The sequence below is a fragment of the Prenolepis imparis genome, unplaced genomic scaffold (assembly GCF_030444845.1).
Source record: "Prenolepis imparis isolate NDT839.2.m4 unplaced genomic scaffold, iyPreImpa1.0 SCAF_49, whole genome shotgun sequence".
Taxonomy (NCBI): domain Eukaryota; kingdom Metazoa; phylum Arthropoda; class Insecta; order Hymenoptera; family Formicidae; genus Prenolepis; species Prenolepis imparis.
Genome location: NW_028141207.1, coordinates 35,863 through 50,207, shown reverse-complemented (window position 1 = coordinate 50,207; position 14,345 = coordinate 35,863). Strand labels below are relative to the sequence as shown.

The 14,345-nt window shown below is 30.9% G+C and overlaps 1 protein-coding gene across 1 annotated transcript; it reads right to left on the bottom strand.

Moving 5' to 3' along the window:
- Positions 1-10,380: 10,380 nt before the first annotated feature.
- On the bottom strand, positions 10,381-12,038 carry LOC145947155 (hormone-sensitive lipase-like). Its single transcript, XM_083056940.1, has 6 exons — positions 11,857-12,038; positions 11,567-11,773; positions 11,226-11,362; positions 10,753-10,943; positions 10,530-10,655; positions 10,381-10,440 (listed from the first exon to the last, which is right to left on the bottom strand). The coding sequence occupies exons 1-6, from the start codon at positions 12,036-12,038 to the stop codon at positions 10,399-10,401; spliced, it is 885 nt and encodes a 294-aa protein (XP_082913066.1). The 3' UTR covers positions 10,381-10,398.
- Between the last annotated feature and the right edge of the window lie 2,307 nt (positions 12,039-14,345).

Sequence of the window (14,345 nt, the reverse complement as noted above, 5' to 3'; positions counted from 1 at the left end):
TGTTGAAATAAACATTTAGTTTGTATATAATACGTACGTGCATGGCGTGTACATTATATGTATAGAAGATGTGCATAATACATGCATAGAATGTATATAATACTCGTATGGCGTGTGTACATAATATGTGCGTAGCACGTATGTGACATGTCCAGAATGTCTTCATTTTAAATGATCCACTTGAATATTTCTTAGGGAGTATTTTAGGGGAAAATATTTCAGACAAAAGTTATAGAGTTTAGAGGGAAGTGCTTAATAGTGATCTAAATTTTTAATTACGGTCATTTACTAAAGTCATTTACAGGTCAATTTTGTTTTTAAAAGAAACTGTCAATTATATTTTATATTAATCGATTCTTTGTTATATTCTGTGTAAAAAATTACAAGCGTATTTATAAGATATTTTATGTTTTATAGTTTGACATTTGGTCAATTTTTTAATAATTTCTTACATAAAATGTAACAAAGAATCGATTTATATAAAAAAATTGTAGGAGTTTCCTAAAAAGAAATTGATCTCTATATATATGATCTTGGTAAATGAACGTAATTCAAAATTTAAGTCACCATTAAGTATTTCCTTCTAAACTCTACAACTTTTGAAATATTTTCCCCTAAAATGCTGTCCCTAAGAAATATTCAAGTAAATCATTTAAAATGGAACATTTTGGATATGTTACGTATGTGCTACATGCACATATAATACGTGCGTGGCATGTACATAATATGTATATACATCCTATGCATGTCTTACGCACATTCTATGTATATATTATGTATACATTCTATATACATGATATGCACGTATTATTTTCATCTTATGCATGTGTCATGTACATCTTATGTACATATTATGTACATATGCTATGCACGTATTATGTACAGCCTATGTACATTCTGTACATGTGTCATGTACATCTTATATACATATTATGTACATGATATGTACATATTATGTATATCCTGTGTACATCCTATGCATGTGCCATGTACATCTTATATACATATTATGTATATGCTATGTACGTATTATGTATATCCTATGTACATCCTATGCATGTATTATGTATATCTTATGTACATATTATGTACGAGGGTGGTCCGATAAGTACTTAGCCTCACCGCCCGATGGTGCCAGTATCACAAGAGAGATTTACTATCGTGTAGTACATTCTCGTAGACGGCTACTGTCAAAATTTCAACCGAATCGGACTCGTAGTTTTGTTTTGACCGCGTGTGGGAGCGAGCGTGTCCACGGATTTTAGAAAAATGGAAAAAGAGCAATATCGGTCGGTGATTCGATTCTTGTTTTTGGAAGGGAAATCGCGCAGCGAAATCAAAGAGCGCTTATCCAAGCGCTCTTTGATTTCGCTGCGCGATTTCCCTTCCAAAAACAAGAATCGAATCACCGACCGATATTGCTCTTTTTCCATTTTTCTAAAATCCGTGGACACGCTCGCTCCCACACGCGGTCAAAACAAAACTACGAGTCCGATTCGGTTGAAATTTTGACAGTAGCCGTCTACGAGAATGTACTACACGATAGTAAATCTCTCTTGTGATACTGGCACCATCGGGCGGTGAGGCTAAGTACTTATCGGACCGCCCTCGTACATGCTATGCACGTATTATGTATATCCTATGTACGTGCATAAAAATTAAATGTACATGCATGAAGTATATACATAGAATGTGTTTTTTCATGTACATATGTATATTTTTATGACATTCCATGTACATGCGCTGGGGGTACTATTGCATTTACATTTCATATACATTGGATGTACGCTGTAATACATGTGTATATATTATGTATATACAATATAAATAAATGTATATGAAATGTATATACATTGTATATCAAATTGTTTTGTGGGATGTGATATGCAATATACTACATACATGTGATATGCAAAATACTACTTATATGTGAGATGTATTGAGACTGTATTTCTTTCATAATAATTACTTTCTTGTTACGCTGCCATCCTACTATTTCTTTCATAAGTATATAATTGTTAATATAAAATAAAGAAACAGTATATTTTGTATATATGTATGTACTCTAATGATTTAAATATGTTTTACATTACAGGTACAGAATGACATTGTAATCTTTTGAAATAGTACTAGAGTTGCTCAAAAAGTAATGCCCTACATTATTTTTTTAGAATATTTATTCAACAATTTATACACAATATACATGGTAATCTCAATCAACTTCTATTTCTTTATGCCAGTACGATACATCATATGTATTTACTTGCCTTTACTGTACCAACTTTTGTCCTTTCCACGTAACCACGTTTTCACATTTGAATCACGCCCTCTTCATCTTCCAAACCGTATTTCGCGAAGTGCATTTAATTAAGTGGTTCAAAAAGTTAAATATTGGAAGCTATCGCTAAACTGTGTTAAACATATAATTTAAAGATCTCTGCGAAACAAGATTGGGAAGATGATGAGGGGATGATTGAAGCTGTGATGACATGGTTACGTAGAAAAAACAAGAGTTGATACAGTAAAGGCATACATATACTTGTATCGTGCTGGTATAAGGTTATAGAAGTTGATTGAGATTATATTAAAAAATAATATATATTTAAAAAGAAGAAATATCCATGTATGTTTAAAAACATTTCAAACCTGTTTAATAAATAGTTTCTGAAAAAAATGGCATTATTTGAGCAACCCTAGTAAATCTAAATCATATACAAAAATGAATGATATCCCTATAAAAACTTACCTTTAAAAAAAAGGTAAAAGAAGGCGCCTAGTATGGGCACGCCAGTAGTGAAAAATTACCCATTGCAAACCCATGTAGAATTGTAGTATAAAAAATTACCTATTGCAAACCCATGTAGAATCATATGAAAAATTATCCATTGCAAACCCATGTAGAATCGTACTACAAAAGTAATGATATAAAAAAAATTGCGCGCCAAGTAAAAGTAGAAACTTTTGTACCAGTGGAAAATTTAAGTTGCAAACCTATAGAGTCGTATAATGAACCAGTGAAAAATTCAAGTTGCAAACCCATGTAGAATAGTATAAAAATTAAAAAATTATTAAAATTAATACAAATAAAAAAAAATAAAAAAATTTTAATTAAAAAAACTAGGCACTGCTATATTAAACAATATGCTAAAGTTAATTTTGAAATTTAGCAGTGCCTAGTTTTTTTAATTAAAATTTTTTATTTTTTTTTATTTGTATTAATTTTAATAATTTTTTAATTTTTATACTATTCTACATGGGTTTGCAACTTGAATTTTTCACTGGTTCATTATACGACTCTATAGGTTTGCAACTTAAATTTTCTACTGGTACAAAAGTTTCTACTTTTACTTGGCGCGCAATTTTTTTTATATCATTACTTTTGTAGTACGATTCTACATGGGTTTGCAATGGATAATTTTTCATATGATTCTACATGGGTTTGCAATAGGTAATTTTTTATACTACAATTCTACATGGGTTTGCAATGGGTAATTTTTCACTACTGGCGTGCCCATACTAGGCGCCTTTTTTTACCTTTTTTTTAAAGGTAAGTTTTTGTAGGGATAATTTTTACTTCGACAAGAATAAAAATTTTGTATCGAAGTGTGTTGAAAATAAATGTGTAACCAATATTCCTTAACAGGTTTAATGTTTAGAGAATGACTTTCACTTTGACGAGAAAAGAAATTTTGTATCGACGTGCGTTAAAAATAAATATGTATCCAATATTGCTATTGAGTCATTGATGTTAAATCAAGACGTCAGATATATAGTTTCATCGCCTTATATACTTTCTTTGATTGTTTTCTTCTACGGAAAGACTGTTCGCCGAGAAGCCACCTCGCGGTACAATGGCGGTACTAACTGTATCAACGTAAAGCACTCGCGAGAAACTCACTTTAAATACTTGACGATACTTTAAACTCGATTAATATTTTTGACAGTTATCAGCTGATTTCTGTCAAAAAATATTAATCAAAAATAAGATATTATAACATATTATTTACAATATATTACTATTTTAATTTTTAAACATTATTATTTTAAAATTTAATTAGCAAATTAACGCTTTAATCAGCTAATTTCTGTAAAAAAATATTAATCGAGTTTAAACAAACTTTATATTATTTTGTTTTAAATATCATCTTTTTAACATAAAACCGAAGAATGGCACGCGTGTATTGCGCACTTGTGTTATTCTAGTTATTTAAAAAATGCATTTACATGCTAAATAAAATGTAATATTTTTTCTGAAAACAGTTGATATATTTATATAGATTATTTTATTATTACAATTTTAGAAAAGTTAATTATAAATATTAATTTTATTTTATATAATTAAGTTTAAAATTTGAAAAAATACATAGTTGCACAATCAAAGATAAAATGCTAAGAAATTTTATTGTTATTATTATAATATTAATTTAACTTTTTAAAAATGTTGTACAGCTGATTATATTGATATATATTTTTTAAAACTTTCTATTTATATTTATATATATCTACATAACTTCTTTATAAAATAATTATTCCATTAGATAGAATTGTAATCCATATTGTAATCAATATTGTCAGTATTAACAATTCATTATTATAAATAAACTTATGCATGGTATACAGATAATTTGGCGATGTTTCGGATTTAAAATAAAAGATTGCATGTTAATTTAATGTACTTTATGCTGACACTACTTTATGCTGGATTACAAAGCAAATGCGTCACATTAAATTTATGATTAACATTACCGCGAACAGAGAGAGAGAAACGTATCGTACATTTGAGTTAAAAATGGTGAAAGAAGCGAAATGAAAAATATACACACACACACATAGTAAATATAATAAATTAATGAGTAAGATAAAATGTCTTCTTATATATCATCTCTAAAGTATCGACAATATAATGAAAAAATGACAATCAATAAATGTACTTATTATTTTTCTGCTATTTTTTATCGTATTAAACAATATACATACTCAAATAAAATAATATGATTACTTTTAAGAATATTTAGTAAATATTCTTGGATCTTTTTGTTTAATGACGAAAATTATATACATTTAAATCATTTCTTACTACTTTATAATATTTGATATAAATAATTTCAAATATATGTCATAATATTTTGTACATAATATCGTTTTAATATCGTAATAATCTTAAATATTTGTTTGTCGTCTATTAATTATTTTGAATGTTAAAATTTTGTTATAAATTTCGTTAAAATGTCTGTGGGCAATATGACCTTTAAGATTAAATGGAGCTATACATAAAATATATTATATTTTATATTATGAATTATATTATAGATTATATTATAGATTATATTATAAATTATATTAATTATATTGTAAATTATATATTATAAATTATAAAGTTATATTATAAATTATTATTTATAATATATGTATAATATAGTTTATAATATGTAAAACTTTGATCCAATTTAATTTAATATAAAATAATTTATAAAATAAAATTTATAATATGAAAAAAAATATAAATAAATGCAAAAGATAAGATAAATTATACAAAAAATACTCTTTACATATAAATTAATGATTTTTTTTACGTAAGTCTAACAATAAGTTCAACGCAATTGGCGCAATCATCCGAGAGAGTGAAGCGTATATAAATTTTCCTCAAGATCCTCTCTCGACTGTTTTGTTCTCGGCGACGAGGACACCCCCGCAAACGAGCGCGTGGACGCGCGAGCGTTCACGCTCGTTCTGTCTGTTCTACCTCTGTGAAGTTGGCCCCGCATTTTTTTAAATTGAAAAAAATAAGTCGAGTTCTGAATGCCCTCCGAAGAGTTCTAGAGTTCTCTATCGGTTTTATAAATAGTTCTGTTGTTTAAAGTATCGAAAACACCATTTGAAAAATGGGGGGGCTAACTTCACGACGCCCCTCAATCTATGAAAAATTCAGTTTTTTTTAGAGTTCTGAGAAGATTTCAAATAGTTCTAGAGTTCTAGATAAGTTTCAAAAATAGTTCTGCTCAAAATACCGCAAAAATTAAATTTGAAAGTTTCGAATCAAAAAATAAAAAATAGCGAAAACTCGTTCAATTTTGGTTTTAGCGCTTCGAGTCTTAATAATTATCTTTAGAACTCGTGAGGGGCTATCCAGAACTGTACGCGCGCATGTATATTTATACCTATAATTACAACAGTATTTAATAGAGATCAACTGATTATTTATTTTATTTTCCGCAAAAAAGTATTATCCGAAACCCGCGATTTCACCTACATTATTAAGACTCGAAGCGCTGAAACCAAAATTGAAAGAGTTCTCGCCGATTTTCGTCTCTCGGGTCGAATATTTCTAGCCCCTGACAAAAAGATTTTCGATCCGTGGAACTTAGAAATATTCGACCCGAGAGACGAAAATCGGCGAGAACTCTTTCAATTTTGGTTTCAGCGCTTCGAGTCTTAATAATTATGTTTAGAACTCGTGAGGGGCTACCCAGAACTCTGAACAAAACGTCAGATTTCCGAAAAAAGATTTTCGATCCGTGGAAATTAGAAATATTCGACCCGAGAGACGAAAATCGGCGAGAACTCTTTCAATTTTGGTTTCAGCGCTTCGAGTCTTAATAATTATGTTTAGAACTCGTGAGGGGCTACCCAGAACTCTGAAGAAAACGTCACATTTCCGAAAAAAATTTTTTGATCCGAGAAACTGAAATTTTCGACCCGAGAAAAATTTTTTTTTGGGAAATCCGACGTTCTATTGAGAGTTCTGGATAGCCCCTCACGAGTTCTAAAGATAATTATTAAGACTCGAAGCGCTAAAACCAAAATTGAACGAGTTTTCGCTATTTTTTATTTTTTGATTCGAAACTTTCAAATTTAATTTTTGCGGTATTTTGAGCAGAACTATCTTTGAAACTTATCTAGAACTCTAGAACTTGAAATCTTCTCAGAACTCTAAAAAAAACTGAATTTTTCATAGATTGAGGGGCGTCGTGAAGTTAGCCCCCCCCCCCATTTTTCAAATGGTGTTTTCGATACTTTAAACAACAGAACTATTTAAAACCGATAGAGAACTCTAGAACTCTTCGGGGGGCATTCAGAACTCTACTTATTTTTTTCAATTAAAAAAAATCCCCATTTTTTTTAATTGGCCCCCCGGCCAACTTCACAGAGGTGAAGGAAGCGGAAGTTGGCGGAACGACAGAGCGGATGCGTGCGAGATGCTATCGGTGCGGAGAGTCGTGGCACGTCGCGGCGCGGTGCGAGCGGCCGCCGACGGAGCGTGCGTGTTATATTTGCGGGGCGGCGGGGCACTTAGCGGCGGGGTGTCCTAAGCGCAGGTCCCCGACGGGCACGGGGCCGTCGGAGGGGTCGGTGGAGATTTTGACGGTTGCGTCGGGGGGCGTCGCGTTCCCGGAACCATATATGCTAGACATAAAGCATTTCGGCAATAGACGGACGCGCGAATTACGATCGCAGGGACGGCGCGGTAATCGATTCAGGGTCACCAATCAGCCTAATTAAAAGCAGCAGTGTCCCGGCCGAATTATGTTTACCGATCAAGGTAGTAGCGGTCGGGCAGACGAGTACCGTCAACAAAATTATGACGATCGAAAATGTCGACGATTCGAGTAGCGTGCATGACGAGCGGCAGATCAATAATGACGAAGAAGATGCGAAAGAAATTTGTGAGACGTACGAGTCGTGCTGTCCCGGAGACTCACAGGCGGAAAACGGTGCGCCTGACCTTGTAGCGAGCGTTCCGTTGAGGTGCGAGCGGCCGATGTATTCGCGCCCGCGTGAGACGTCATTTACGGACAGGAAGGCTTTTATTCATCGACGAAATAAGAAATATTTTTCAATTTTTGAATTAGGGGATGGATCCCCCCATGACAAGATGTACGCGGCGACAATGGAGTGCACGTCGTTCGTGACGCCGTCCAGACAACGCGAATATTGGCGGATGCCCTTCGGGCTGACAAACGCGCCGCGCGTTATATATTTCGGCGTTTTATTTGTATGATGCGCGCGTCATTGGTCCAAGACAATAAATTATTACTTTATATGTGAAATTATTATTATGGTCAGTTTCTCGGACATGCGCTCGTCTGAGATGCAACAAATAAGTGTTTTGATGTACTTCGCGTCATTGATGACTATGTTAGGCCGGGACGGCCTAATGTCAGAATGGTCGAACTGTAGGCGGTATCTGACGTAGCGGGATGTCCGTGGAATAAGTCACCAGTATATGTATTATGTTATTATTTTCGTGTCGGGTCATTGTCGTGTTTTCGTGTATGCTTATCTGTCCGTTGCCTCGATTTTATTGTATACCTTTGACGAAACGTGCCATGCCGTGATTGGCTTCATTTGAAAGGATAAGCGTTTTAACCGAGTGTTTATAAACGGCGACCGCTCGGTCGAGCGCGTCTCTCTCTCTGAGAACTTACAAGAGTAACAATAATAAAGAGTTTATACGATTTCTGAGAATTAGAAAAAAGTTAAGAGTTTGAATCGAATATATATATCTCTCCTATCGACATCCTATCGACTACAGTATAGATTTAAAAAAAAGAAAAAATTTAAAATAGTAATTAAACTTTGAGAATAGTTCATATATATATGTGTTGACAAAGGAAATATTTTAAAATATCTGTAATTCGTGGCATATATATGCTATATTTAGTATATAAAATAATAAAATTTCACAATATGTAAAAATATTTTGATAAATAGCACTATATACAAAATATAAAAAAAATGACAAAGGTACAAGTTATGACTTTCAGTATACAGACCGAAAACTTATTAATCTTCAAATATACACAAAAAAGAAACCTTTTCTTATTTTAGTCTTTTATTTGTCGATGATGCACAGGATGAGAAATGACAATGGAACGTGTTCATTCATGTTGAGAATTGAAAGTTTGACATGCTGTTAATATATGGACAAGAAAATGCCTAGAGGCTGTATAGGTTTTATATCAGTTTTGGAACCCGCAACACACCAAGTCATAATTAAACTATAAATAGATATATGTTATATTTGTACAATAAATAAAATTAAAATCGAGCGGTTTAATATTTTTTAAAATTTGATATCAAAGGTTTTAAAAATATAATTCCAAAAGAAGCACACGCGTTTTATTAAAAATTGTATTTTTAACATTATTTTAAAGTTTTTTTTTTGCATAGAGATATAACGCAAAGAAAAAAATATTCATAGTTTTATCCATAATAGCAAAACCTTACGACAAACCTAACCATCCGTTTAAATAGTTTAAAAATATTTTGTATTAATTATTTGCAATTTATGATCAAGATATTAATTTGACTTATGAGCATTAGTTGCGTGTTGTATAATTTTGATGAAAATTTTCGCCTAAAGTTTAATTTTCACAATATTACAATTTTCTTATATTTTCTCTATAAGTCAGCCAACAAATTGCTTTGCTCTGCGTGGTCAATTCGCTATGGTTAACGGTATTTTCATTCTCACACTACCCCAAACTCTTAGTATAATACAACTTTTATCTCCGACGTACCTGCGGCCAGATCTGGGACGTGCAACAGGTAAAAAAAAAAGTAGTGGTGAAACTATGGTTGCATTCCAGGCATTCTTTTGTCTAGGTTTCTCCTTTGTCTACCTTTGAAGATTGAGAGTTTTTCAATCTGAATATTGCAGGTCATAAATAACTTTGTCATTTATTACATCTCAAAATTTCAAAAATCTTCGCAGTATTTTAAAATTACAAACATTTGAGAAAATTCAAGAAAATTTATGAAATAAAATTAATATTTGCAAAGTCTAATGCTATATATAATATTTCCTTAAGAGTGCAATTCGTGACTTATAGTGACGAAAACAATTAATCGGCGTCACAAATTAAATATTAATAAATAAACAAGATAGAAGAATGCAAAAATATTTTATTTTAACGTGATAATTTATCAAGATACATTAGGTATCTTCCAAAGTATTTCGATCTTTCACGGTATGCTTACTACTACACTATTATTGTTAAAATATATATAAAATTATTTGTTTATAAAAAATATATTTAAGCTATCTTTTGCTAATATTAATAAATGCAATCATATATTATTTGTGAGCATTAAAAAAATCTCTTTTTCCTGTTTAATATATAAATAAATTAATATAATATATGTAAACCATAAAACATTATCAGTAGTTAAGTCGTTGAAAATGATATCGTAAATACTTGATTGCATCTAGAGATAATTATATTCGCTGTATAAATGCGATATTAAAGAACGTTTATTTTATATTAATATATATGATATTAATGATATTAATGATATTAATTATATGATATACATATATGATATTAATATACATGTCTTAATAGAAAATATTTTCTCATATTACACAGTTTTAGCTCTAGCGACTCTTTTATTCTTCTAGCAGAGAGTTTCACGCCCTCCATTTGCTTCTTTCGAAACCTAAAAATGACAAAAATAAAATGAAATAATGTGGATGTACTGTGTGATGATTTACTCACATAAAGAGAGACACACAAAAAGAGTTTTACATTTATTAAATTTAAAAATCCGTGCGGCAGATCCGGCAATATATCCAGCGTAACTTTGTTGCCGAGAGATCGAAGCTTTCTCGCAAACATGACGCAATCATTGAGACAAGGATCAAACTGTGTTGTCTAAAAACAAATTTATTATATGTATGAGATGTTCCGAAATATTCAATCTCAATAGCGAACAGAACGCATCACATTTTGCATCGTCAAAATCACGTACCATTATCTTCATGGGCGGAAAATGGACTAACATATTGTTTGATACAAGATAAACATTCATGAGCGGATCCTTCGGTATTGTAAATATAAATTCCTCCGAAGGAGTTTTCGCATTCTTTGTATCAAGCTGCCTAACATTTCTGTTGTTTCTTCGATTGAGGAACCATCCAAACAGAGAATTGTTACTTTGTCCTAAAATATTATCATTTCTGTTGACACTGCATTTTTTTCCTTATAGGCGAAATAGACAAAACTAAAGCGAAGCTGAATATTCTGTATATATTTAAAAATTTGTAATATATTCTCGGGACTGAACTTGCACTTTTGGATCTTTATAGTAATTATTGCATTAGGAAATCTTCTTAAAAGCGAAGTAGATATAAACAAATCTTATATATATATATATATATATATATTTATTTATTTATTTATTTATTATAGGGATATGTATGTAATTGATTTGTATATATATACCATCGACTTCTCTTAAATTGACAGAATTTAATGTCGAATCAGATGGAAGAGATACTAATTTTCTCGCGTTGTCATTGTTATTCATTTCCGCAGAAAACTCTGTATCGAATTTGGTCCATTCTTCATTTTCATGTTTCCTGCGGAATAAATTGTATTTATGTGAATTGTACAACGTTTTCACAATAAAATATATATATGCGATACATCAGAGAGTATAGAAACGATTGATCTTCGTTATATTTTTTTAATAAAACATTTTTCATCATACTTCGATTTTCATCATATAAAAAAATACTTTGATTGAAAAAAGATTATAATAATAATTTTAACTGAAGTTTTACCTTGTAAGTTTTTCATTATCAGGCCCCACGTAAGTCTTTAAGATTCGTATTATAATTCCGAGCAATAAGAACGGATCGGTGAGGAAAAGCACATGGGATAGCGACGGAATAAAGTCGATGATCACCGGTGAATTAGCCATAAAAACACCATCCGGTTTCCTTATATTTAACTGCAGGCATTTTAAGGTTCCAAGTTTAAGATACCACCTGCGGAATCACCTGTCAAAAAATAAATCATTAAAATTCCCAAGTATTTACCGTATCGAATAATCAAATCTGCTATTATATACATTATATAGGCATATCGAAGATAACACTTACCGACAAATATCACTTTTTTCGTTGTACTTCCGGGTAATGTTGCATGCTTCAACGCCCATGCGTAAGAATACACAACTTCTTCAAGGGCGCGTGGATAGGAAGCTTGCGGGGCTAAACTGTAATCTATGTACAAGATTGATACGTCGAGCATCGTAGCCCACTTATGTAGGTACATTTGATGTGACTGCGATGACTGTGCGATGAATCCGCCCCCGTGAGTATGAATAATTGAACTATCGCATAGCTCATATAATTCTCCTCTTGCACTTCCGATCTTGATGGAGTGTCAATAAATATTATTAATTTTTTAACTAATTATTTTAAATTTTTCTACTCTATAAATTCCATGAATTATACATCTACTAATTATTTTTTAATTAATTATACTAGTAATTAAGAGTACATTCTTTTTTATTTCATAACTCGTCACTTATGTATCAATGATCTTGAATCTATTTTACATTTTCCCTGTAAAACCAGTTTCTCTAGCATGTGTTGTGGTTTGCTTAATCGCGGCTCATCGAATCGTATAGATACTGAAAATCATTGATCATTTGATGATGCAATATAGACATACGAATAAATTCACTTTCTCTATAATTATGTCGGTCATAAATTAAACTCAATATAAATATTATCTTTTTCTTCTCATTATTGTTAATGATCTCTCTTGATAATGATAGTCAAATCGTTCGTTCTATATAGCCGTAACTTTTATTATATAGAGGTAAATTGTTAAATATTTCTATTTAAATATTTAGATGTATTCAAACAGATATTATTTAGATGTATTCAAACAGATATTATTTAGATGTATTCAAACAGATATTACGTATATATATTTTTGTATTATATATACATATATACATATATAATATAAATAACTATAGTTAATTAAAATATAATAACAGTTTAATTATTATATTGTTATTTTAACAGGAATATTTGCAAAAATTAATGTGATAAAAATCTATATTATAGATTCTAGATATAATTATAGATATAATAAATTTATTATTTATTTGAAAATTTAATTCAGGCATTTCTCTCTTTATCTCTTCTTGTTACAGTCTACAAATACTGATATTCATTTACACATATCTTTGTAATGAAATATTTATTTTATGCATGTATCGCGTTTTATATAATATATTGTAATTTATAACTGTAAATCATATATTAAACTTATATAAAATTTATATATTACATATTTTTAACAATATTGTTGACAGGTTCTTTATAAAATCTCTCGACGATCGGAAGCTGAACTTCAGATACTTCAGGAGTGTCGAAAAAAATGTGGAAAGTCCGAGATAACATACTAATCCAATTAGGCTTCATTTATCTTTTTATACTTAATGCATATATCGTCTATAGTCTATCAATAGCAACAGTGCGAAATGGCACGTTGATAGGTGCAACAATGCGTATAAGACTCGGAAGAGACATTCATGCATTCCTGGGAATTCCCTATGCTGCACCCTCGATCGGAGATCTCAGATTTAAGATAAGATTATTTTGTTTATTTTAGGCAATTAGATCTTAACAAAATGGGTAGAATAATTCTGAAATAGTCAATCAAAAAAAATTATAAACTTTCTAGTTCCCATTAATTTCTAAATTCTGCGAATCTTTTTTGAAAACGAATCGAGATATTAAACAGTGCGATAAAAATAGCTTTAAAGTAATTAAGATTTAAATTTAGGAATGTAAATCTATAATAAAGAATAAAATGACAAGATTGAATTAAATTAAAAACAATCGTTACGGCTCTGCTAAGTTTTAATAAATAGTTAAATCTCAAATTGAGTTGGTTATGAGAGCCCGGGCGCAGTTAATCAAGCGCATGCTTATTAGATTGAATATATTTAATATAAAATTACATAGATGATGATAGCGATTACATAATTAATAATAGCGAACGTTTCGGCTCTTTCTTTGAGCCTTCTTCAGCGCATACAATAGATGAAGGTATGAAAATTAAACGGATAAATTAATTGGTGATGTTCAAGCCGCGAGGAACTGTATCATTCCGCAAGAAGTCATGTAAAGTCGACGTTTTTTTCCTTCACTAGGTTGAAAAGCCCAGAAGTTGATAATGAGAAAAATATATTCGTGTTATCGCATCTATATGAAATATTTCTTTTTTATAGAACAAATTTGATGTGAATGTTACATTTTAATTCAAAACAAATCCAATTAACTCACAAATGTGTAGATCTCATTATTATCTAGCGTCGCAACTAGAGGACGGAGGTATAGCATTAGATAACATACAGCAGAACGACCGTGTTAACATTGTAAGGCGACCTAGACAGGGAACCTATCTTTGAAAAATGACTTGTCTCCAAAATGCTACATATTAAGAGACAAAAGAACAGGTAAAATTCACATACAGATACTGAACTCTTGCCAGATTCTTATGTTACCGTAATTAACAGACTGCCCAAAATTTAAA